This window comes from Chionomys nivalis, chromosome 18 (genome assembly GCF_950005125.1).
Source record: "Chionomys nivalis chromosome 18, mChiNiv1.1, whole genome shotgun sequence".
Taxonomy (NCBI): Eukaryota; Metazoa; Chordata; class Mammalia; order Rodentia; family Cricetidae; genus Chionomys; species Chionomys nivalis.
The window spans coordinates 28,600,755-28,624,787 of record NC_080103.1 but is presented as its reverse complement, the minus strand read 5'-3'; the positions used below and the strand labels follow the sequence as shown (position 1 = coordinate 28,624,787).

Here is a 24,033-nt window from a genome sequence, read left to right as displayed (position 1 = left end):
TTTTATGTTGCATAAAATGTTTCTGTTCTGTAGTGCGGTGTCTTCCACACACAGATGCTCAGCGATTGCCTTTGGGTTTTTGGTTGAACTTAGATATAAATGTAGTCTGGCGGAGCATCTCCTGTAGAATATATTATCTGCTTTATACATTTACAGATTTTTGCCATTGACATCACCGTGGTGTCATACAATATGCTCATACAATGACATTTCAATCAATAGTTACATAGCACAAAAGCCTATCACACCCAGCTTGTTTAGGAATTAAGTCATGCAGTTTTATCTGACATGAAAATGTACATTCATTTAAGAAAGCAAGAGCCAAGGAGCTGTTGTTTGTAGTTTAGGAAAATAGATATTTTTATGATCATAAGGGAAGTAAATAATTTTTAAAATGAACTTGAAATGATTGGAAGGATCACTCGTCAATGCCTGAACCTCATGTTTTCTTTGGGGAAATCTAGAGGTTTCCTAGTTCTCTCTTTCCTCTCTCTTGCTCTCTTTCTCTCTCCTCTCCCCCCTCTCTCTGCATACATATGTGTGTACGTATGTGGGGTGGTCTAGCAGAAGACATTGAGTATCCTTCTCTATCACTGTCCACCTTATTCCTTTAAGACAGAGTCCCTCATGATTTATGGAAGTGCATCATATATATCAATATATAAAGTATGTAATATTACCTACTACATTTTAAAGAATCACATATAAAGTTCATGAGTGCGTAGCCCTGGGCCACAGGATTGTGTATTCTTCTAAAATGATTTTGCATGTCTATGTTTCTTCTTTTCTTTAAGAAATATAAATTTTTATATAGTTAGTAATTTTACAATAGATAAGATGTTAGTCAATATTTCTCAGTATAAATTAGGATTGAAAATAAACATATGTTTCTATAAGTAAAAATGACATTATCTATTTAAAAAAAAAGAGGAGTCTTTCCCAGAACCTGAAGCTTACCATTTGGCTATGCTGGCTAGGGCAAGTCTCTAGGATCTACTTGTCTGTCCTCTAGGTCTGGAGTTACCAGTCCATGTGGCTTCCCCATACCCTACTTTTACATGGGTACTATGGATTCAAATTCAGGTCCTTATACTTGTATAGCAAATGATTTTTTATCCACTATGCTGTCTCCCAAGCCCCTGTTTCCTAGTTATGCTATCATGTGGCTGGTATGAACCATGTACAAGTAATCATGGGAACTAAATACTATCTGGAGTTACCAGGGGAATAAATCATTATAGGAAGATGAATTCATGCATCTAACTCAAGAGTCTACTTACAGTGATTGTTTTCTTCTCTACCATATTCTATATGTAACAGTGAGTGGGTATAGAGACTTGTTTAAATTTTCTTTTATTTTCTAAGCTTACTTACATCATTATGAAAATTCAGTAAACTTCAGACAGCCCCCTTGGCTCATTCCAGTGATCAGTAATCAACTAGATGCCTGGAATGACATTATTGGCTTTGATATAATTGATTGCTAACCTGGTAGCTCTCTGACTTTTCAGAATTCAAATGTTAATTCTTTGAACAATACCAGATAGAAACTCTGTATCAGGAGACAAAGATTTACGCTAGCAATCCAAAACCAGAATTGCTCTGGACTTGTGGAATCTGTTTCTTCTCTATAACATAAGAATTCTAGTCAGGGATGGTGGCACAGGTCTTTAATTCCAGTACTCAAGAGGCAGGTGGATATCTGTGAGTTTGAGGGCTGGTCTCCACAGTCAGTTCCAGGGCAGTCAGAGTCAGAGCTACATCATACAGAGAACTTGTCTTAAAAAAAAAAAAAAAAAAAAGAATTCCAGAGCTTTATAGAATGGTAGTTAGGATTGTCTCAGAGAGTTTATATGAAAGATTATATTACTAATGTCACATCTGTAAGTTCAGGCAGGAAATCTAATAACAATTCTGGGATGTTTCAAATACCTGTTTCAACCTTAGTGCTGTCATTTGCCTACAGGAAAGCTGGTCAGCATATTTCCAGGAATCTAAATGACAGCTGTCGAGACACAGGGAGATCACAGGGAGAGGTGGGAGGCCTTAAGAGAGATGTGCTACCTACTGATGTCCCAGGTGAAGTCAGAGCTGGGTGTCATTGTTCACAGTCTTATGTTTGCCTTGGGGGTAATCTGGGCCTTGGGTTTAGGATCCTGCTGTGGTTACTGACCCAGGTGTTTCCAGGCCTTCTTACTTGTCCTGTGGCTGTGGCGGCCATCCTGGCACCCTGGCTGTGTTATTTCCAGAAACTTTAGACTCTACGCCCTTCTATTTTGAATGAGCTCTTTCTGTTACACCCGCCTCACGGCAACACTCTCTGCCTCTGCCAGTAGCATCTTTACACTTGCAGTCTCTCCATCCTCCCAGAGAGAGCATCGGTACCCAGCTGATGCCTCTCCTTTGCTAACCATGCTTGCTCATCTTGATGGGGGGGCGGGCAGGAACCTGGTTACCTTACCAGCTCCACCCTTGACATCTTCTTCTTCTTTTTTTTTTTTAAAGTTTTTTTTTTAATATTTATTTATTATGTATACAATATTCTGTCTGCATATATGCCTGAAGGCCAGAAGAGGGTGCCAGATCTCTTTACAGATGGTTGTGAGCCACCATGTGGTTGCTGGGAATTGAACTCAGGACCTTTGGAAGAGCAGGCAATGCTCTTAACCACTGAGCCATCTCTCCAGCCCCCCCTTGACATCTTCTTGTGGATCATTTCATGTACTGATTTACTGGGAATGAAGGTATTCTTGTCACCCCGAGCCTTGCAGTTTACCCCACTCAGGCATTCAGTTAGTTCATCACCATGGCCTGCCTGTCTGAATGCTACATCCCTCTGGCTTAAATCCTTGGTGTGTGTGTGTGTGTGTGTGTGTGTGTGTGAGAGAGAGAGAGAGAGAGAGAGAGAGAGAGAGAGAGAGAGAGAGAGAGATGCTTGCAATCACGTGTGTGGTGTGTGTGTAGAGGTCAGAGGGACACCTTGCGGGAGTCAGTTTTCTTCTATAATGGACATTCTGGGCATCAAACTCAGGTTGTTGGACTTGGTGACAAGTACCTTTACCTGGTGAGTCATTTTACTGTCCCCCTTTATAGTAGTATTTTAATTAGTAACTTTCTTTTAGAACTCTTCTCTTTTATGATTCCTTAATTTCTTTTTTTTTATTCAAAAATTGATTAATTTTTAACACTGTGATTTAGGCACACATTATTTAATGGTCTGGAGATTTTTATTCCTTCAAGTTATGATCTTATGATTTTTTTCTTTCCTAATTTCATGGCAAAAAATGGATAATTTTTGCCATGAATTCTATTCTAATTCCCAAGTTTCTCTCCTCTTTCCTTCCTTCCTTCCTTCCTTCCTTCCTTCCTTCCTTCCTTCCTTCCTTCCTTCCTTCCTTCCTTCCTTCCTTCCTTCCTTTCTCTTTCTTTCTTTCTTTCTTTCTTTCTTTCTTTCTTTCTTTCTTTCTTTCTTTCTTTCCTTCTTTCCTTCTTTCCTTCTTTCCTTCCTTCCTTCCTTCCTTCCTTCCTTCCTTCCTTCCTTCCTTCCTTCCTTCTTTCCTTCTTTCTTTCTTTCTTTCTTTCTTTCTTTCTTTCTTTCTTTTTTGTGACAAGGTTTCTCTGTGTAGCCCTGAACTTGCTTTGTAGACCAGGCTGGCTGGCCTTGAACTCAAAGAGATCCTCCCTCCTCTGTCTCCCCGAGTGCTGGGATTCAAGGTGTGCCTTGCCACACCCAGCCTATGCTTCTCATTTCTTAAATGTCATAGATATTTTCAGCTGAATGCTTTGAGATGATTTATTCCAAATTTACTGATTTTTTTTGATGTGTCCATGCACATTTGATTCCCAGTGACTTGACTTCAGTTTTAATTACATTGGTCAGAATGGAAAATTACCCATTACTTGAAGTGCCCCAAACAAAACCATTATCCCTACCGCCGATAAAAACATCTGCTTGTTTTATACTGTTTAACAAATTGTTACTAACAAGGTATGCAACCATACTAGGTCAAAGTTTGTTATTTCTGATCAATACTTATTGTGAAGAAGCAGCAATTAAAGAGGAGAGACTTAAATGGCATGAGAACAATTGAAAAACTGTTTTGTGCTGTTTAGTGGAAAGTGTCGTCAGTGAAGGATGGAAGGGCAGGAATTGTCAATATGCTATTTCAAGGGATCTATAAACCATAAAATTACATGTACGCTTTGGTGTGTCCTTATGTTTTTCTTCTGGGAACACTTACAGCGCCTTGTTTTTTTTTTTTTTGTTTTTTTTTTTTGTTTTTTTTTTTTGATTTTTGAGACAGGGTTTCTCTGTAGCTTTTTTGGTTCCTGTCCTGGAACTAGCTCTTCTAGACCAAGCTGGTCTCGAACTCACAGAGATCCGCCTGCCTCTGCCTCCCGAGTGCTGGGATTAAAGGTGTGCGCCACCACCGCCCGGCTTTTACAGCGCCTTGTTAATTCTCAGAGGTATCCCTACTTCACTGAACTACAATATAAATGCTTCGAGGCTGTGTTAGAAGGAGACAAAATCGGCAGTAATTAAAAAATAAACACTACTTTCTTCTAATTTAATCAGTTAAAAAAAATCAAAGCTAATTGAAAAGCCCGAGAATTTAATAAAAGTCATACAATTGAGTAAGGTTTTCTTAATGTAGTTGATACTTTATTAATCATTGATTTTATTTTTCCTCAGAGAAACAGAAACTCTCAGCTTGGGTTAAAAAAAAATTAGAAGAGAGGAGACGTTTTCTAGGGCAGCCACTTAAACCAAAAGCAGCTGCTGCTGCGAACCAGCAGGACAATTACAGTAATCTTGGACCGTGTGGAAAGGATTCAAAGGATATTCAGACCTGTACAAAGCTCCCCCATTACCTCTGCAGGATGAAAGCACGGGAAGAGCGGGCATCCTGAAAGAAAGGGTTGTGTTAAAGCACTGAGGGGCCGGGCAGGGGCTGGGCTCTGGGAATGCCCTTGTGGCTGAATGAATCAGGGCAGTAATTCTGTCCTGGAACCCGGGCAGCTGCTACGCTCTCAGGTGGTGATACACAGAAACTCTTTCAGTGCAATGATAGGCACCGCCTTTCTATGACCACGAAAAATGTCGCGTCTCCTCCTGCAGTACTCTTATTTGTTTTGGGTTGATGGGCTTGGGGGAGAAGAAAAGCCAGCTACATTCTGGAGGCAGTCCATGTAGTTTTTAGAGGTAGTGGAACCTTAACTCATGGGAACAATCATATTTGGAGCTCGTCAGGCAAGGCATGGATGTTTCGTATGCATTCAGAAACTCTCAGCCGGAAAACCCTAAGAGAGTTCTCAAGTGCCTTCAATTGTGTGAGCCGAATGGTGAAAAACATGAACACAAACCCCCCTACCCTTTGGGGACAGAGTCTCACGTAACCTAGGTTGGCCTGGCTTAACTGAGGATGAAGATGGTCTTGAATTCCTTATCCTCCTGCCTCTACCTACTGAGAAATAATTTTATGAGTGATTTTTTTTTTACCAAATGTGGCATTCATTAATGCAATCTACTGGGTTCGCAACAAAAATAGACCATAAAGAAGCACTTGTTTTCTTTTAAAATAAAAAATTCAACCTGTTTTTATCTTAGTTCCAAGCAAAACATGAACCATATTTTATTTTGTACAGCCAAAGAAAATGTTCAAGAATGTCCCTTTCCTGAGAAAGCTGGAGGTAAACACGTAGAGTCCTGGCTGCTCCGTGGAAGACCTGTTTACTTTATTGCTTTGGTAGTGACCCCTGATGGCTGTCGAGGTGCTGACTGCCGTGGCCATTGCTGGGCTGACCTAGTCACCCGTAAGAGAATGATGCCTTGGCCACCGTGGTCCCTGCCTGCTCTGTGCTCTCCTTAATCTGACCACCATCACTGGCAACACGTGCTTGCTAAGAGATGTGCATGGACTGTATTTCTTATTAAGGAGTATATTAATCTGGCTGTACTAGTATCTTCCTTACCCTGGACTGACTCACTTACCTTAATTAGACACACTATCCTAACCAAATGACTCAACTATTTTACCTTTAGCATTGCAAGCAGCGTTATTGAAAGGCTGCTTCAGAATCAACGTGCCTTGATGTGACCACTAGCTCTGTTTCTGTTAGTTTTGCTCCTACTCGCATCACATTTTGCTGTTGGATGCTTAAATGGTTTGTGACTTCCTGACCTAAAGAGAACCCGTGCATGATTTGTGTATGTCACTGTCCGCCAAGGCTAGCCTGTGCTAGTCTCTACGTTAGCATGCCTTCCTTTCCTTCTACCCCTGAGCTTCCACGGCTTGCTTGTCTTGTAGCATTGCTACACCAGAATGCAACCCTTCACATAGCTTTTCATTCAAAGACAGAAGATGTGTATGTGGCGTTATCCCCTTGATCTTTGTATCAGTCTGTCATGGTGTCACTTTGTCTGTTTGACAAGTTCCATTAAATACGCTTGATGATTGTGATTTATGTGAATCTCATAAAATTCTGATTCTCAGGTAAGTAAAGCAGGTTTAGGAATCTCTCTAGGTTTGACTATGTGAGTCAACAGATGCTCTCCTGCAGACTATTTCTTTAGCTTGCTAAATGAAACAGTCACTGTGTGGCGTGTGTCCCGAGAATGCGCCCCTGCGGAGTTGTTCCCTTGCTTACAAGAAACCTTAGCTGGTATTTTGCATCAGATATTAACTTGAGATCACACACGTGAATAGAGACAGAGTTTCCCCCATAAAATGTTCCGGGAGCAGCTGCTCAATCCATGCTGATAGGAGTGGTGGAACTTATTTTAGCTTGGCAACTGGGCACAGCAAAGTGGCTGGCATTCTGTCTACAGACATATGCCCTATGGTGGATAAACTCTCTTGACAAAAATAAATTTGAGCAAGTTGCAGTGACAGGCACCTTTCACTTGCGAGGCAGGGGCAGTGTGGATCTCTGTGAGTTCAAGGCTAGCCTCGTCTACAGAGCAAGTTCCAGGGCTACACAGCAAGTCTATTTTTTTTTTAAAGAAAGAAACATAAATCTGTGGTCAACATTTATGACAGACATATGAAAATATACACAGAATTTTGAATTGTACCTTTTCTTCGTACATTGAAGGATTGGACTGTGCTATGCCTAATTCTCACATGGAAACAGCAGGGTTGAGTTTCATGTACTTTGGTTGGAGCTGCTTTGGTTATTTGTCAACTGGCCCTCTCCAAGTTCTAGGACGCTGTGACTATCTTAATTTGAAGCCTCTGGAATAACTGTTGAGTGTGGCTTAGTCATGAGACCTCTGAAGGACCTTGTTTCCCAGGTGGTGTTTCCTGTGATGGATGTATTCATTCATTGGGGCAAAGGTTTCTTAGGAGTCTGTGGAAATGCTTTTCTGTAATGTGCTTTTAAAAGGTAGATAGCGTGACTTGGAATTCTTTCACAAGGGACTTTGTTTTTCAGGAGGCAAATTGATTAACTGCATGGTGTTTCAGGATCACAGATTTTTTAAGGGGGCTAGGTGACATGCATCATATCTGCCTATAATATTCTTCCACAATTTACTAATAAATGTAGACTAGTGAATCTCTCAGGCTCTCTTCTGCTGAGTCAGGAACTCTGGGAGGGCCCAGCAGTCAATGCCTTCTAAGTTCTCCAGGACCTTCTGCAAGCATGCAATGGGATAAAATAATAATAAAATATAATGAAGTTTAGCATTAAATTTATTTTATTTATTTATTTTTTTCTGAAAAATTTTCATAATGCTGACGTTTTTCAGTCCAAGACTTATTCAATAAATTCTGAGCCACAAAATTTGTTATGGCCTTATAATTGTGGTTTACACCAATTATCAGTCTGAGCGAGAGAGTTCTGGATTCTTCCCGCCTCCCACACTTGGCTGTGTGAGTGTTTGCAGCAGGCCTTTCCTGGTACCTGGCTTCTGTTCTGGTCAAATTCAGCACGCTCATTACATCCCAACCTTGTTGGGACCTCTGCTCTGAGAAGCACTCTGAGTGCTGTTGAACCGGACCCCTCTGGCATCATTCCTGTTGCCTTGGGAAATGATGGGATGTAGCAAACAGCCCACAGATATTTGCTGCTGCTGCTAGGGCCCATTGTCTGCTTAGTTTGTGAATGTTCAGAAGGTTATACATGTCAGTTTCAAGATGAAAATCTAAAATATCTAGATGGGCAGTGGCTATCCAGTATGCTTTGTCAATGAGTTGGCCAGAGGCCTTTACCTTAACATTACTTTGGAGACATCATCTTTTTTTGTGATTAAGACTGGCTTGATTTTTTTAAAAAAAGATTATTTATTTATTTATTCATGCATATTGGTGTTCTGCTTGCATTTATGTCTGTGAAAGGGTATGGGATCCCCTGAAACTGGAGTTACAGACAGCTGTGAGCTACCATGTGGGTGCTGGGAATTGAACTTAGGTCCTCTAGAAGAGCAGCCAGTGCTCCCAACTGCTGAGCCATCTCTCCAGCCCCAAGACTGGCTTGATTTGACCAGTATTTACATTTACAGTGTTTTTGTTATCTCTGAGCATCTCAACTGAAGGAACAAAAAAAATCTATAAGAATGGGGCTAGCTTACTGAAAGCCAGATGTATGCTCATGGCTTTGCAAACGTTCTCTTTGAAGAGCCAGGTCTACCTGGGAGACTGCAGAGGAGATGGACCAGAGGGATGAGGAGGGTGATGTTCTGCCAGAGGCATGAGCCTCTCCGCTGGACTTAACACAGGATCTCAGAAAATGTCGGTGGGCTCGTTTATAAAGTAGAATCCTGTTGTGCCTCAATTCGGTCTCTCCCTGGATGATATAGTTTTTCTCTCTTATGTTTACTTTTTCTGTTGCTGTGAGAAGATACCCAGGAGAAGCAACTAGGGGATAGAAGGGTCTGGCTGGCCATCCGAGGACACAGTCCATCATGGCAGGGAGGGCCTGGTGGCAAGAGTGGAAAGGGTTTGTTCAAAAGCAGAGTTTTTTGAATGTTGTTGCCCAGCTTTCCTTTCCTTTGAATTCACTCTGGGCCCCCAGCCCATGGACTGGTGCGACTCACACGCAGGGTAAAGCTTCCTGGTAGATATGTCTGGAGCTTTGTCTCCTAGGGATCTTTGATCCTGTCAATATGAACCATCGTCTTCATGAAAGATCTTGAGAGCTGTGTAGGTGTGTCCTCACCTACACAGGGGACAGGGGTACTCCTTCTGTGGTGCTTGGATTGCGTAACAGGTCGGGTATGTTTTATTGAAAGGGCAGTTTTTTTCATATTTGAAAGGAAAAACATTAAAGGTCTTTTTCTTGTCAGTCCAATCATACAAATTATCAGCCAAACAGCTGACAAAAGATTTTATTCTCTCCAGCGCTTTTCACTGCAGTGTTAGGATATCCTCTGTGTGAACATTGTCACTGGTGCGATATGGGACAGGGTGACTCTAGGAGGGAGCTTGGCAGAGGGAAGGGGACATTAGACAGGGCTGCAGTTTACAAGGCTCTTGTCTTCTGTCATCTGCTTTGATTGGTTTTGACTGTTAGGCAAGAACTGCCCTCCCTGTTGCCTGACCTGGGGGATGGGACAGTGACCAGACTTCACTGTGGTCTGACCTAGAGGATGGTGTCCACGCTTAACTGCATGGAAGACCATTTCTCAGCTATAGAGCTTTGGAGACCTCAACTCTGAAATTAAGTCCAAAAACGTCTGAGTAGGATAAACACTCCAAAAGTTCCTCTATAGGTCAGCTGTAAACTCACAGCAAACAAAAGTTTGCTTCCTTTGGTGGCTTTACGTGGGATATTTTGAAATAGTTAAAGTTTCTAGGGCCAAGGAGATGGCTGACATGGAGAAATGTTAGTCTTACAAGCCCAGTAACTCAAGTTCATTCCTGGAACCCGTGTGAGGAGCTGGATGTGGTGGCATGTGTGTCTGTCATCACAGCATTCCCAGAGTGAGATGGGAAGTGGAGCCAGGGGATTTGCCTGGAAAATGGTGGACCAGCTAGCCTGGAGCACAGGGCACATCAGCAGAAGCAGGAAGAGACCCAGCTTTAATATGGTAGGTGGTGAGAACGGACTGCGAGGTTGTTCTTGGCCCTGCATGTGTGTCAAGAGGCATCCCCTCTCCCCTCTCCCCCCCCGTGAGGCACCCCCCCAACCCATGTGCAAATAAAGGAATAGTTAGCGTTTCCGGTAGATTTTGTAATGAACACTATCTGTTGTCATTTCTGAAAGCTTGTGAAATTTCAGATTTTGTGAAGGATGCTGTCTGTGGTCATTTTTAAGAGCTTGTGAAATGTAGGAAGTTGTAAGTTTTTGTTTTTAGAAAAATCAACTTGTGTGATCTTCACTTTAAAAATGTTTATAGACCCAGCATTGAGAAAGTCTTCCTCACAGCTCTGTCTTTCCGCTTCATGGCTCCATCTCAAGGCAGACTTTGTAGTCTACATAATTTAGAATGAAAGAGAGAAAGAGAATGAGAACAAGAAAACATAGAAATTCAAAAATGTCTTACTCAAAACCCAAAATAAAGCAGCAGAACCACGTAGCTGGGTATGACAGGCACCCAGATGATCTTAGCACGTAGGAAGCAAGGGAGGAGAACACAATTCAAGGTCACCCTTGGTTGCAAAGTGAGTTCAAGACCAGCCTAGCTTACTCTGTGTCCAAGAAGACAAAACAATAACAAAACAAACCAAAACACTGCAAACTGCACCAAGAGATGAACATTCCCAAGGAGAGAGAGGCAGTATGAGCCGTCACTCTTGACGAGTCGATGTGATTCCACACCATGAAACCTTAGTTTTGATGTTACACCGAAATGCTTGCTAGATAAGTGGATCAATGTATGGAATCCAGGCTCCAGCATTAGACCGGTGATAGTCTCCTCCTCCCAGTGGTTTGGGGACACAGGCTGTGTGAGCAGGAAGCTGGGAGCTGTTGAGTCCCTCTGCTCAGTCTGACCCATGTACAAAGCCTCATTGGTGTAAGGCAGTCTTTAGAGATGGAGACTCTGAGGCCAGGGAAGTGTTTAAGATCCTACTTGATCATACCTTATTGATGGAGAACCTAGCACTCAGGAGGCAGAGGCATGTGGATCTCTGAGAGTTCAAGGCTTGCTTTACACAGCAAGTTCTAGGCCAGCCAGGGCTACATAGTAAGACCTTGTTTCAAACAAAACAAGACAGACAGACAAACAAACGAAAACCTCAACTTATTGGATGAAAAATAATAAGTGGCATAAACATTAACTAACAAACAGTAAACTTCAATAAATGCCAGAGACTCAGTAATTCAAAATTGAGAAAGCAACAAGCTGTGTATAAACAGCATTGATAAAAACCTCGAAGTCTTTCTGTTTTCGTCTTTTCAAGACAGGGTTTCTCTGTGTAGCCCTGTCTGTCCTGGACCTCACTTTATAGGCCAGGCTGGCCTCGAACTTACAGATATCCCTGTCTCTGCCTCCTGAGTGCTAGGCTTAAAGATATGCGCCATCCCCACCCAGTTAGCACTGAAGTCTTTAGAACAACTTCAGTATATACACTTGATGGAGTAGAATTTAACTCAACTACTTTTTTCTCTCTTTGCTTCATACTAAAAAAGAACATTGGTCATAGCAGATTGAGTCAGACACCAATTTTCTAAAGCTCAGTTAACAAGGACATGATTATTTCAGACAATGTGAATTGTAGTTATCCATGTCCAATGTGGGGGTGGGGGGAGGGGTTGGATAATCTCTTGGCCTCTGGCTGGGACGTGTGTAGCTACCAGGTTTCATGAATAACCTACAATAATGCACCTTGGTTCTTAGGTTTCGCTTCTTGTAGAAAATAAGATGGCAGTGGATTTTTTTTGTTGACTGTGTTTAGTGTATAGGGTATAAAAAATTCACTTCTGTTTTCTGTGTGAATTTACAGACAGGATTCAAAGGCATTTGTGTGCCTGTATTGACTGGGCTGCAGAAACAGTCTCTGGAAGTATCATCTTATGTGCCTACATTTAAATTGCCATTTGTCACTAAACCAGAACAGTCTTGCAAGCCGAGGAAATTGTGTAGATTTAATTGAGCCACATCCATGTTCTCTAGATTTGAATTGTGACTAATGATTTGATTTAATCTAGCAGATATAATTATTACTTTTCATGTTTCGCATGTGCTCAGCAAACCATTTGGGTTTTATTTTGGATTTACTTTAATACTTGAGCATGTTGCATATTGCCTGGCATATAACAATTGCTTAATGGTCAAGCTTGTGAATTTTATATATGTTGATTTATGATACTCATTGATATCCTTTTGATGGTGCCTTTTCCCCATTAATCACTTACTTTAAGCTAATTAAGATGGGGGTGGGTATTTAAAAAGAAAAAATAATAAATAAATAAGGGGTATTTGAGTATATAGTAGAAAGAAAAATTTAATTTTGGTCTCTAAAAATAAATTTTTTGGAGAAGATAATAGGATAGTTGACACAGCTTAAACTGTAAACTGTGAAAGGTACATCAACATCTCTTGGAGTGTTATAAGTGAGAATAGAGTGTCGTACTGAGAATAAAGAGTGGCTAAGTCATCTCTGTAAGACCAAGAATAACTTCCCAGACATGGTTCCCGTGAATGGAGAATCAACAGTTTCCAACTGCACTGATCTCCTTTCTCAGAGACATCCATGCTTGTTCAATTATCAGTTCTTCCATTCGGATGGATTCCAGAAGAGGGGCTAGCAGCCCCCTCTTCCCCAATGAGCTCCCTCAGCTACGAACACTCATGCCCAGATACCGGAAGCTGGGGTTGAAAAGCGTTGCCTGGTAGGAACCGCTTCGCATGCTAACGCTGAGAGAAGATAGTAGCCTGCGCCTGTTTGTCCTGTGGTAACTCTTGTTTTTTCCTTCCAGTCCTACAGTTTATCAAGAAAGAAAATAGTACACTACACCTGTTTCGACCAGAGGAAAAGAGCAAACGCAGCATTCTTGATAGGTGCTTATGCCGTAAGTACTTCATTTGTGATTGTTTCTTGTGGTCAAGTCGGTGGAGTGCTAATGCCGCTCTTGCATCCCAACTAACACTGTAGTTAGATCGCAGGCTCCGTTCCAGTGTGATGGGAGGGTGCGTTATTAGCAGGTTAGGAATGGATTAGGAATGGAAAGTGGACTGACATTAATGGAGTACCTACTCTCTATTATTGTTGTTGTTATTATTATTATTATTTTGTTTTTGATTGTTCTGAGTCAGAGCCCTCTCTGGCTAGCCTGGCTTACTAGGTTGCTCTTAAATTTGAGTTAGTCTTCTTGCCTCAACCTCCATAGTGTTAGGATTTCATGCGTGAGTCATCTTGTCTAGATATAGGCTTATTTTTGGATAGTTAGTGAGAGACTCTTGATTGTGATGTGTAACTCAGATTCTACTGCTAACAGCATTTTAGTGCAAAGAACATTTGTACCTAGTGAGGACATACCCAATGGGAAAGGTATATATCTGAGTGAAATATAATATTATGGAAAATATAAAACCTGCTAAGGTGTTCTTTTTGTGGGGGTGTGGGAGAGAGAGCACATTCTAGATTGCCAAGGAGAAGATTATTATTAATTTTTTATCAATTCATGCATTCATCTATACAAGAATTTGCAATAGAAAAATAAAATATAAACCATACACATATTACAGCATCCCTACCGACTCAATATGATCTTTACAGTAGTTAAGTTTGAGTAGAAATTTTGTTCTTTGGAAGCACAAAAGTGTCAGTATGACTTGTATTTGAGCATGTCACAGGTCCTGGAAGTTTCTGGAAGTTTCTGGATAGGCTAGGACTGGTCCAAAGGAAGACAGGCATCATCAGAGCTCTAACGTACCTCATGACTGTGCGATGCCCACTGAGGAATATGCTGGCTCACTGACATGCTGACATTTCTCCTCACTCCCAGAAAGGCTGGGGTGTCTCTGAAACCTGAAGCTTGCTGCTGTGCGACCTTTCTAGGTCTCATTTGCAGACTTTGATGCAACACACCATACTCTGCCATACCGAGCCCAATTTTTCATGGGGAGGAGCCTAGTGGCACCACTGGCAGGCCATCGGCAGTTACAGACAGGGAAGAGGACAGACTGAGTCATTCCGCGAGACTGGGTCTTGCTTCTGGGACTTAAGTCCCTAGTTCTTTTCATTTCTTTTGTAAACCCTTGTTCTATAGACAACTAGAGGCTAAGAATCAATAAAACGTGGCTCTCTCCTCCTGAAGGGGCTCTGCGCTGAAGGGGTCAGGTCACCTTCTCTCTCAGTTTTGTTTTCCTTGTCTGTGATTGGACGCTATGACTCTGAAATTTTTCCCTCCAGGTCTTAGGATTCCTAGAATTATTTGTAGTGTTTGTCAGGCTATTGTTTATAGTTTAAGAGCACACAGGCAAAGCCAGCCATAAGGGGGAAGGGTTGGTGAAATGCTAGCAGCTGAATTAATAAACAGGCATGCTATTTTTTTACCTTATACTGATAATTGATGCTCCCTTGATTGACAGTGTGATTAAATATGAAAAGGCTGTACTGATCTCATGATTCAAGCCATGAGCCAAGCATGTCTTTCCTATGGGGCTGTGTGATGTTTTGTGAGCATGTTATTCTTAGGCCCTTTGTCATAAAAGACCTCTGTCAGGCTATCCATCTCTCCCTCTCCCTCCCTCCCACCTCTCCTCCTTCCCTCTCTTTCCTATTCTTCTCTTTTCAGTTTTGTTTAGAGTGGCCTCTCCTTTCACCAGTTACAGCTGGAGTTTTGACATGAAGCCTAACTATTGCATATGCTTTGGTCTCGTGAGAAGGGAGCCCGAGAGAAAACAAATGTGCGCGTTTCTGTCACTTTAAAGCAACCCTAGGAGAAAGAGCAGATTCGGTGGGAGAAGTGCTGAGCACAGCGCGAGCTTGTCTTACACCTAGTCACAGTCCTGAGGAGAAAGTGATTTTCCTTGAATTGGCCACTTTCCAGCTGACTTTTCTGATTTTGTAAGTGTGCTCCCTTGTGTGTGTGGGGAGAAACTGTTATATAAAAATGACATTCAGAATTGTGGTCCTTTCTTAAAGAGAAATTTATGCTTTTGCTTCATGTATCTGCATGCATTAATTGTTGACACAATCTCTATGAGATAGTAGTGGGAGTTGTACATTTCAATTATTTTATTAATGTGACTAGGAGGAGGAGTCTCGCTCTTATGAGGGAATCTTCTCTGGGTGTGAGCAGGCCTCGAACTTGGGAGCAGTCATGTAACCCCTGAGACAAAACAGGTATATATGTTTTATCAAAGAGATAAGCAGTGAGGACGATTCTCTCTTTAAATGTGCCATCAGCTGTTGTTCAAGTGGCACTGGCTCACACTTTGAGACAGGGCTTCTCTGAGCTTCATTTTTCTCATTGGTAAGATCTGAATAATACCAGGGCTTCTCTGTCCACTTTGAAGAATTATGAAGACATCGAACTGTTTGTTAGATAACACCATATTACATATCTAAATTATCACAAACTTATTGTGGCGAAATATACCCTTCCCCTATCTGTCCCCAAACTGACTTATTTCCTTAGTAACCACCCCCTTTCAGAAAAGATTAAAGAATCAAGTTGAAAGTTAGCGGTCACTTCTCTTCCTCTGTCCCTCATCGCATGTTACACTTAGTCAGAAGTGAGACTGCCTCTAACGCGTGAAACATATATTGATCCAGAATGCGCCTTCCCATTTAATGCGGTTCCCTAGACCAAGACACTGCCGGCGTTTTCCTCGATTACCTCCGTAGCTTCATGAATTTATTTCCTGCTTTCCTTTTTTTATTCTTGTTAACTTTTGATTTTACTTTCCAGGGTGGTCTTTAAAAAAATAAAAATGAGATCATCTCATGACCCGGGTTCAAATCTGGTGGCTGACTGTTCTTGGCATCCGTTCCTTTTTGATTGGAACCCATGTATCCTCAGGACCTCTGTGCTCATTGTCCGCCCATCATGCTGGCCTTCTAACTGAATGTCACGCACCTTCTCTCACCTGAAGCCTTGATGTTTCGGCTTTTTTAAATCTAGAACATTATTACTCTTTGCATACCTTCGTCCCCCCCTCCCCACGCCCGCCAACTTACTGTCTTGGAGCCTTTTCCTCAAACTCTGCCCTGCTCCTCAACCCTTGTTCATTTCCTACATCTTTGCTAATTTATTTTCTTGGCAGCGCCCAGCCTTTGAAGTTACTCACGTGTTCCTGCATTTACTTGCTTATTATCTTGTTCCCAGACCAAAGGGTAGGGACCTTATCTGCTTGGTGCACTGCCCTGTCTAGAGGGTGATAAAATATTTAACGAGGGGTTAGGTGCAGGCATTTGATGGTTGAGTTGGAAGCTGGCCACTAGGCTGATGCAGAATCCTGGAAACTTCCTGCTGCTCTGACTCATGGGTAGGTCTAGGATCGGAGGCCACCACCATGAAGACACTAGGATGTTCAGTGTGGAGGGGGCAGGTGCTGCGAGCAGCCACTGTTTCCTAGTTGTGTCTGGGTACCAAACATCCATGCAGGGCTACACTGGCTGTAAGGTAAACAAGGCACATAAAAATGAGGGAATAAACCCACCATAAAGTAGCAAGCTGGACATACAGTCTAAGTCCCCTTCGCAGAATATCTGAGGTCATGTGTGAGCCAACTGGTACAGAATCAAAGGTGATAACTGGCGTAATACATAAGAATGCAAGAATGCCTTGTATTCTTAAAAACAAACTTTCCTTTTTCTGTTTCATTGTGGTAAAATACACATTTCCTGTGACATTATTAGAGACAAAACAAACAAAACAACTCCTCTCACCAACAAACCAGGACCTTATATGTCTGGGGTTGTTTTTAGCCAACTTTCATGAGACTGACTCTGAATTTCTGATCCTGTAATCACACACCACCATGCCCATGCAGGCTACGCAGGGCTGGGGATCGAACCCCGGATGTCAAGTATGCTGGGAAGCATTCCACTGGCACAGGTGTAGCCCAGCTCTTGGAACCATCTATTTTTAAATGGCTGGTTCCATGTATTGGCTACCTTCCCAAGGCACGGCTTTGTTCACAGTTTCTCTCGTAGGTGATTTTCAGCACGGCTTAGAAGCTTTTGTGTTTGTTTCCTTATCTGTAAGCATGGAAAGTCTAGTTAAAACCCTTTCTTCTAGAACTGTTGTAAGGATGAGAGAGAGAGAGACAGAGAGAGAGAGAGAGAATACGAGAAACCTCATGTTCGTTGGGGACCCACAGGAAGGGTGATCGTGAGGCTAGGCTGCTGGATGGATGTGGCCACTGGAGATCATAGCGGCACATGCTGGTGAGGTCTCGCCACTGTCTGAGCTGTGACTCTGGAACCAGACGGCTCACATTTGAATAAGGAAGTTCCTTTCCAATGCTTTACTCAGTGCGCTGTAGAATCAGGATGCTGAGGTCACAGGAACGCCCAAACATTCTCACATGACTTGAAGAAAATAGGTTTCAAAACTGTGAGGGGCTGGAGAGATGGCTCAATGATTATAAAAACCACTGACGGGTCTTCCAGGGGATCTGGGTTCGAGTTCCCGGCCCCACATGGCAGCTAACAATTGTCTGTAATCCAGTTCCAGGGGGATGCTGCACCTTCTTCTGGTCTCTGTGCATAAATGCGATGCGTACACACACATACAGTCTAAATACTCATACACATAGAATAAAAAAATATAAGTGTAAATCTTAAAAAAGTATACTAATGAAACTCTTGCCATGAACTTCAAGACTAAGTTCTTACTCTGTGTTGCTGTATTTAGTTCACAGGCCTATAGGTTAGGCCAGGGAGAATTTGGTCTAGGCCATCATGTCTGAAGAAATGGGGGTCAGGGGTGGATTTATATAAAATGATATATATTATATGTAAGCATATAAGAGAAATTACAATAAATGTGATTTATTTAATTTAAAATTTAAGTTCAGAGTTAAATAATTAAGAATTTTTGGTTTGCTATGGTGGTGAATGCCTGAACACCCTGGATTTGGGAGGCTGAAACAGGAGGAATGGTGAGCTTGAGTTTCCCCCGACTACATAGTGAGTTCAAGGCCAGTCGGTCCGAGTTATATAGCAAGCTAGAGGAAGCAGATTATTTTCAGAGATGCAGAGGATGCTTAATCAGAGGTGGTAACCACATTGTAGCCTCCTTAGCTCACCTTTAAATCTTTGCCTTGCTGGAGATCTACATTACAGATTAACTGGGTGTAGTCTGAGTCAGACATTATGTCTGCACTGCGGATAACCAGGCTGAGGTTTGTGGACTTTCTAACTCTGCATGTCTGTCTTTTATTTTGTAGACTACACACAAGGCTGTTAATAGGGTCTTATTGTGCTAGTATGTCACCTTCTAATTGGAAGGTGCCATTCCCCGTCTGGCTGGAAAGCAACACTGTGGCACAGCCGCAGGCTTGGCTTTGATCCCACTCGTAGCTGTAGGTCACAAACAAGCTTTCACTCCTCTTTAGGAAAGGGATAATAATACCACTCTTAGCAGAGGCACGGAGGCGGAAGGGGGCCTTGCCTGTAAAGGTGACATTGTGACAGTATTCTAAGCATTTAGAAATCCCTGGAAGCTCTGAGATGAGGGCTGGTGTGTGACTTTCCCAAGCTTCCCGCGTCAGTTCCTTCCTCCCATTCCCTGTTTTGAGCTTAGACCCTTGACAGCAGCTCTGAAGGTCTGACAGCCACCTCCCTCCTTTTGTGTCCCCATCTTCCCCATCAGCCCATTGTGTGTTTAAGGTTCTTCCTTGGCTCAGTAGCCATCAGGTGGTTGTTATCTGATTATTGCTTAATCTAGTTCTTCAGCTGTGAGTGTGAGCTTCTCCCATTGCTCCTCCTAGGATGGGATTTTCATGTTTAAAGGGAGAATCTATTTAAACCAAATGACATTCTCCTGTGAGATGTGGAGTCAGGTCTTGATTACTTCAGTAAATATTTACTTGGGTGCTATGACCCCCGCCTGACACCACAGTGGGTTCTAAAGAATATAAATAAGTAAATAAATAGATAGTAAAAACTCAGGTTAAAATATGATTCCAGCACTCAGAAGGCAGAGGCAGGTGGATCTCTGTGATTTTGAGGCCAGCCTGGTCTACAAGAGCTAGTTCCAGGACAGCCAGGGCTTTACACAGAGAAACCCTGCTTAGGAAAGCCAAAAAAAAAAAAAAAAAAAAAAAACAACAACAAACAAACAAACAAACAAAAAAACCCCAACAAACAAACATAAGCAGTAAATTAATTGTAAAAATCTGCAACAGATATGAAGCTTGGAGAAATGGGGGTTCACTCAATCTGCTATGGAGCAGATACCATGCAGGAGTGCAGGAGGTGCACAGTTCAAAGTTGAGGTAACCTTCTGCAGTTATTGTGAGGACCTGGGGCCAAACAGGCAGCCAGGGGGATTGGGATGGCCAATCCCAGCAGGCTAGGCAGAGCTGGAAAGGAAATGTAACATAAGGGGGATCACTGGGGAGAGGGTGGGGAATTTAAAAAGAGAATAATTTAGCAAGAAGCTATGGGAAGGGTCTTTCTTTTTTCTTTTCATTACAATTAAAAAAAAAGCTTAAAGCGTAGTTTCAGCGTGTTTCTTTTCGTGTGGTTGTGATGTAGTTTGAGTTTCCCCCACTGATTCTGTGTATTCTTTAACATTTTGCTGCTCAGTGGACCCAGCTGATGGGGTATAGTGAAGTTTGTTCTCCCCTTAATATTTTCTACATCTTTTGTACAGCATGTGAAACATTTTTGTGAATTATAAATGTTGTTATAGTTTTTCTTAGCCCAGCTGCTCAGGCTTGATTTCAAATATTCTTTTTTAAAAGTGGATTTTTGATCTTTAGATTGCTAGAAGTAGGATTAATAGGTTTCTTCCTTCATTCTCTCCTCTCTCCCTCTCTCTCTTTCTCTCTCTCTCTCTCTCTCTCTCTCTCTCTCTCTCTCTTTCTTTCTTTCTTTCTTTCTTTCTTTCTTTGTAAAGCTTACTGTTTAAGGCTTATGGAACAGATTGTTGTATTTAGACTAGTTTGTACAGTTGGCATTGTGTGGAATTTTAAATTTTATGAGAGCTTTAGTTTTTTTTTTTTTTTTATTGATCTGTGTGTGCGCATGACAGCAGCCCCGAGTATAGAGGTCAGAGAACAGGTGGGATTTTGTTCTCACCTCCTTCTACCCGGTGCCTTCCAGGGGTTGAACTCAGAAGTCAGGCTTGGCGTCTTTATCATCTGAGACATCTTTCTGTTCCTAAATGCTTATCTGTTGGGTGTGAACCTTACGATTCTGGAAATTAAATTGCTAAAAACTGTCAGTTCATGAATTTTCATGTTGTTGTTTCTTTTGTTTTTGATGTAGGGCATTACATAGTTCAATCTGGCCTAGAACTCACTGTGTAACCCAAGCTGTCTTTGAACTCATTTGCTTCTTATCTCATAGCTGATCTCCTGGTCCTCTGTTTCCTGCTTTCTTTCTGCCTCTTCTTCCATAATTTCCCCTGAGTCTTAGGTGCAAGGGTTGTGTTGTAGATGTACACAGTGGGTTACAACAGAATTAGTTAAAGGTAGTTAAAGTAAGTGTCCCTGTGTTTAAAAGAGCAAATTGATGTCTGGTTGGCTAACTGCCCACTCGTTTTGCTCTTCCGACTGACCTTGTTATTTCCTTTCTTTATGAACTTAGAATTCATCTGTGAATTATGATTTCTGAACTGCTTTAACTTATCATGAAATCTGTAGATTCAACATGTTATTAAAAAGGTAGGCAGAAATGATCAAGAAAAGCACTGGTTCAAAAGAATAAGGACATTTATATTAAGTGCTTATTAAAACACTATCTCAGCAGATGGCAGAGATGAGCGGCCTGTCATCCTTGCCTGCGGCTTCCTTGTAAATCTAACCATAGCATCATGTGGAGAGGAAGGGAGGGGTGGGATATGGTTGTGGCTGACTGGTTTCCTGTTGGCAGTTCCTTCCTTTAGAGGGTTGATAGGCAAGTACTCTTTTGTGACATTGCCTGTAAATGGGCCTTTTTTTTTTTTTTTTTTTTTTTTTTTTTGGTTTTTCGAGACAGGGTTTCTCTGTAGCTTTGGTGCCTGTCCTGGAACTAGCTCTGTAGACCAGGCTGGCCTCGAACTCCCAGAGATCCGCCTGCCTCTGCCTCCCGAGTGCTGGGATTAAAGGCATGCGCCACCACCGCCTGGCTTGGGCCAATTTTTTTTTTTGTTCTTGTAAGCCTGTGTTTTTGGTGACTTTGCAGCAGCTCAGGCTCCCTAAAAATTGTACATCATTCTTCAGTCTCTCCAAGATTGGTGCTGTTTGCCTTTTGCACAGCACCACCATCTCACAGTCCACTCTCCGTGTGTTCCCGCTAGCTGTGAGCGAGGAAAAGTAGCTCTTCCCCTTCTGTTTGCAGAAGCCATCGCTCTCAATTTACTGCATAAATATTTTCAGTATTTTGTTTTTTATCTACTCCTGCTGGGAAGCTGAAAACAGGCTTCCTTTGTGCTCAAGCAAGCTCCCAAACACATCTGCCTGTCATCGAATAAACTCAGTGACAGAGCACTTGCCTGGCCTGTTTAAAGTCTAGGTTCAATGCCTACCACTGAGATGGCTCAGCAGGTAAAGGTGCTCGCTGAGCAAACAGGGCATCCTGAGTTTGACTCTAGAGCCCACTTTGTTGTGAGGAGTGGCGGGCTGCGTCTCGCCGCCCGGCTAGCTTTACCCGAAATAATTACACGGAAACTGTATTCTTTTAAACACTGCTTGGCCCATTAGCTTCAGCCTCTTATTGGCTAGCTCTTACATATTGATCTAACCCATTTCTAATATTCTGTGTAGTACCACATCTGGCTTACCAGGAAAGATCTTAACCTGCGGCTGTCTGGAGCGGGAGAATCATGGCGACTGACTGACTCGGCTTCTTTCTCCCAGCATTCTGTTCTGTTTACTCCACCCACCTAAGGGTGGGCCTATCAAATGGGCCTAGGCAGTTTCTTTATTAATTAACCAATGAAAGCAACAGATTAGAAAGAAATCACTCCCACATCACCACTTTAACATGGAAGGAGGGAACAGGCATTCACAGGGTTGTCCTCTCTCCACATGTGTCCCCTCTCTTATGTATACAGCAACATTTTATATATATATATATATATATATATATAGAGAGAGAGAGAGGTAGAAGATAACTGATGTTCACACACCTGTTATCTCAGAGCTTTGGAGTCTAAGACAGAGTAATTGCCATAGGTTCAAGTCTAGTCAGCTACAGATTGAGACCTCCCTCTGTGTGTGTTTATGCATATATAACTACATATTTTTATTATTACATGCATTTATTATGGAAGTAAGAATTAAAAAGCACCTTTAAAATCCTTATGAAATTTCCTAAGGTAAGACTGTGGCTTTTGAGGTATTTATCATGCCTTCAGTGAGACCACGTCCTGAGCATGTGTCCTTGAACGTCCCTGGCATTTGCTGTTCCCTTCTGTATAGCTCTCTGGATGGAGCAAGCTCATAGGCAGACATGCACTCATGCGGGCCACAGGCTTCCTTTCCAATAGGACACGTTTACTAGGATCTATAAAGTGGGAGGTAAAACTTCCAAGTTTTATTCAAGGTGATGATATTTCATGATCATACCAGGGTAAGATTTGATATCAAGTGGATGGGATGGTTTTACTCTTTTCTCTTAGCTTTAAAATAAACACGTTAGGTTAGAAAACTAGGTCCAGTTTTGTAGAGTTAATGGAGTGTCTCCCTAGGAGATTCATCACACGAGCCCTGTCCCAGCTGAATAGATTCCCATGACTTGTCCAAGATCAATTTCATTTCTTGAAGAGAAAGACCAGAACCGAGTCCCTAGGCTGGAGCTTTGTTCAGGTGGAGCTAACAGAAGCTCCTCTTTGGGTACTGGCAGCTACAGGATTGAAGATAGCATGCAGGGAGGAAGGGCACTGCGGTGTTTCAAGCACACAGCCCTGTGGCTCCTCCAGGTGACACTGAGTGTTGATTCTGGCTAACTTGGTGAGCATCTATTCCCCTCTGTGTTCCAGCCAGATGCAATGGTAGCTCTGGTGATGTTTGTGGATGACTTAGGGGAGTCCATCTGAGTGGGAGGTGGAGTGACGGGAATGGGTGAAGGAAGTGGGTGAGGCTAGTATCTCAGGACAGGATTTGTCCCCTCTCCTCTTTAACCCACATTTGCACACGCCATTCACATGTATAATTGAAGCCAAAGGTCTATGAGTTCATGAGGCAGCTCCTTTCTTCTCCCCGCGTCCTTGTTTGAGATAAGGATCTGGGCAGTTTAGGCTCAGACTCAAGCTGTAGCTGAGGATTGACTTGCATTTCTGATCTAACTGCTTCTACCTCCCAAGTGCTTGGGCTTACAGGCGTGTGCCACCGCATGCAGTTATGCGTGGTGGTGGGGACCCAAAACCAGGGCCTTGTGCATGCTAGGCAAGCACTCTACCAAATGAGCCACATCTCCAGCCAGTGGGGAGGGGAGGGAGGTTTTACATTACAATGTGGGAGGCATACTATTTTCTTTTGTTATAATATAATATATATATATTATATATATAATATATATATATTCAACATGGAGGTATAGCCCACTTGGCAGAGTGCTTGCCTAGCATGAATCCTTGACTTCAAGCCCTAGCGTCACATAGGGCATAGTGGCAGATGTCTGCACTCCTAGCATCTGGGAGGTAGAAAGGATAGGAGGATCTGGACTTCACAGACACCCACTACAGTACAGAGAATTCAATCCAGCCTGGGCTACGCGATAGACTGTCTCAAACAAAACAAAATCAGGACTGGAGATGTTTTTGCAGGTTTTTAAGGTCCTGGATTTTGGCACTGCATGTGTGGGCAGTTGTTTGGCTTAAGATTAGCCCTCAACTCTCATGACCAATTTGAAGGGAAACCGCCAGTGTTTTGAACTTCTCAGAGACTCGCACGGCTGAATGACCGACACCTGAGTTCCAGGTGGATTTTAGTCAGCTGAAATTGGAGGCATAAGAAAAGCTGTTTGCTTTTAGTGCTCAAAT

The 24,033-nt window shown here is 42.4% G+C and overlaps 1 protein-coding gene across 3 annotated transcripts in view; it reads left to right on the top strand.

Annotated features, from left to right (window-relative positions):
- The window catches only part of Cdc14a (cell division cycle 14A), a 149,879-nt gene that overhangs the window by 20,735 nt on the left and 105,111 nt on the right, over positions 1-24,033 (top strand). For all 3 annotated transcript variants that reach the window (XM_057793841.1, XM_057793840.1, XM_057793839.1), the window contains exon 4: positions 12,865-12,957. In XM_057793841.1, the coding sequence (XP_057649824.1) occupies positions 12,865-12,957 (93 nt within the window). The remainder of the gene's footprint in view (positions 1-12,864; positions 12,958-24,033) is intronic.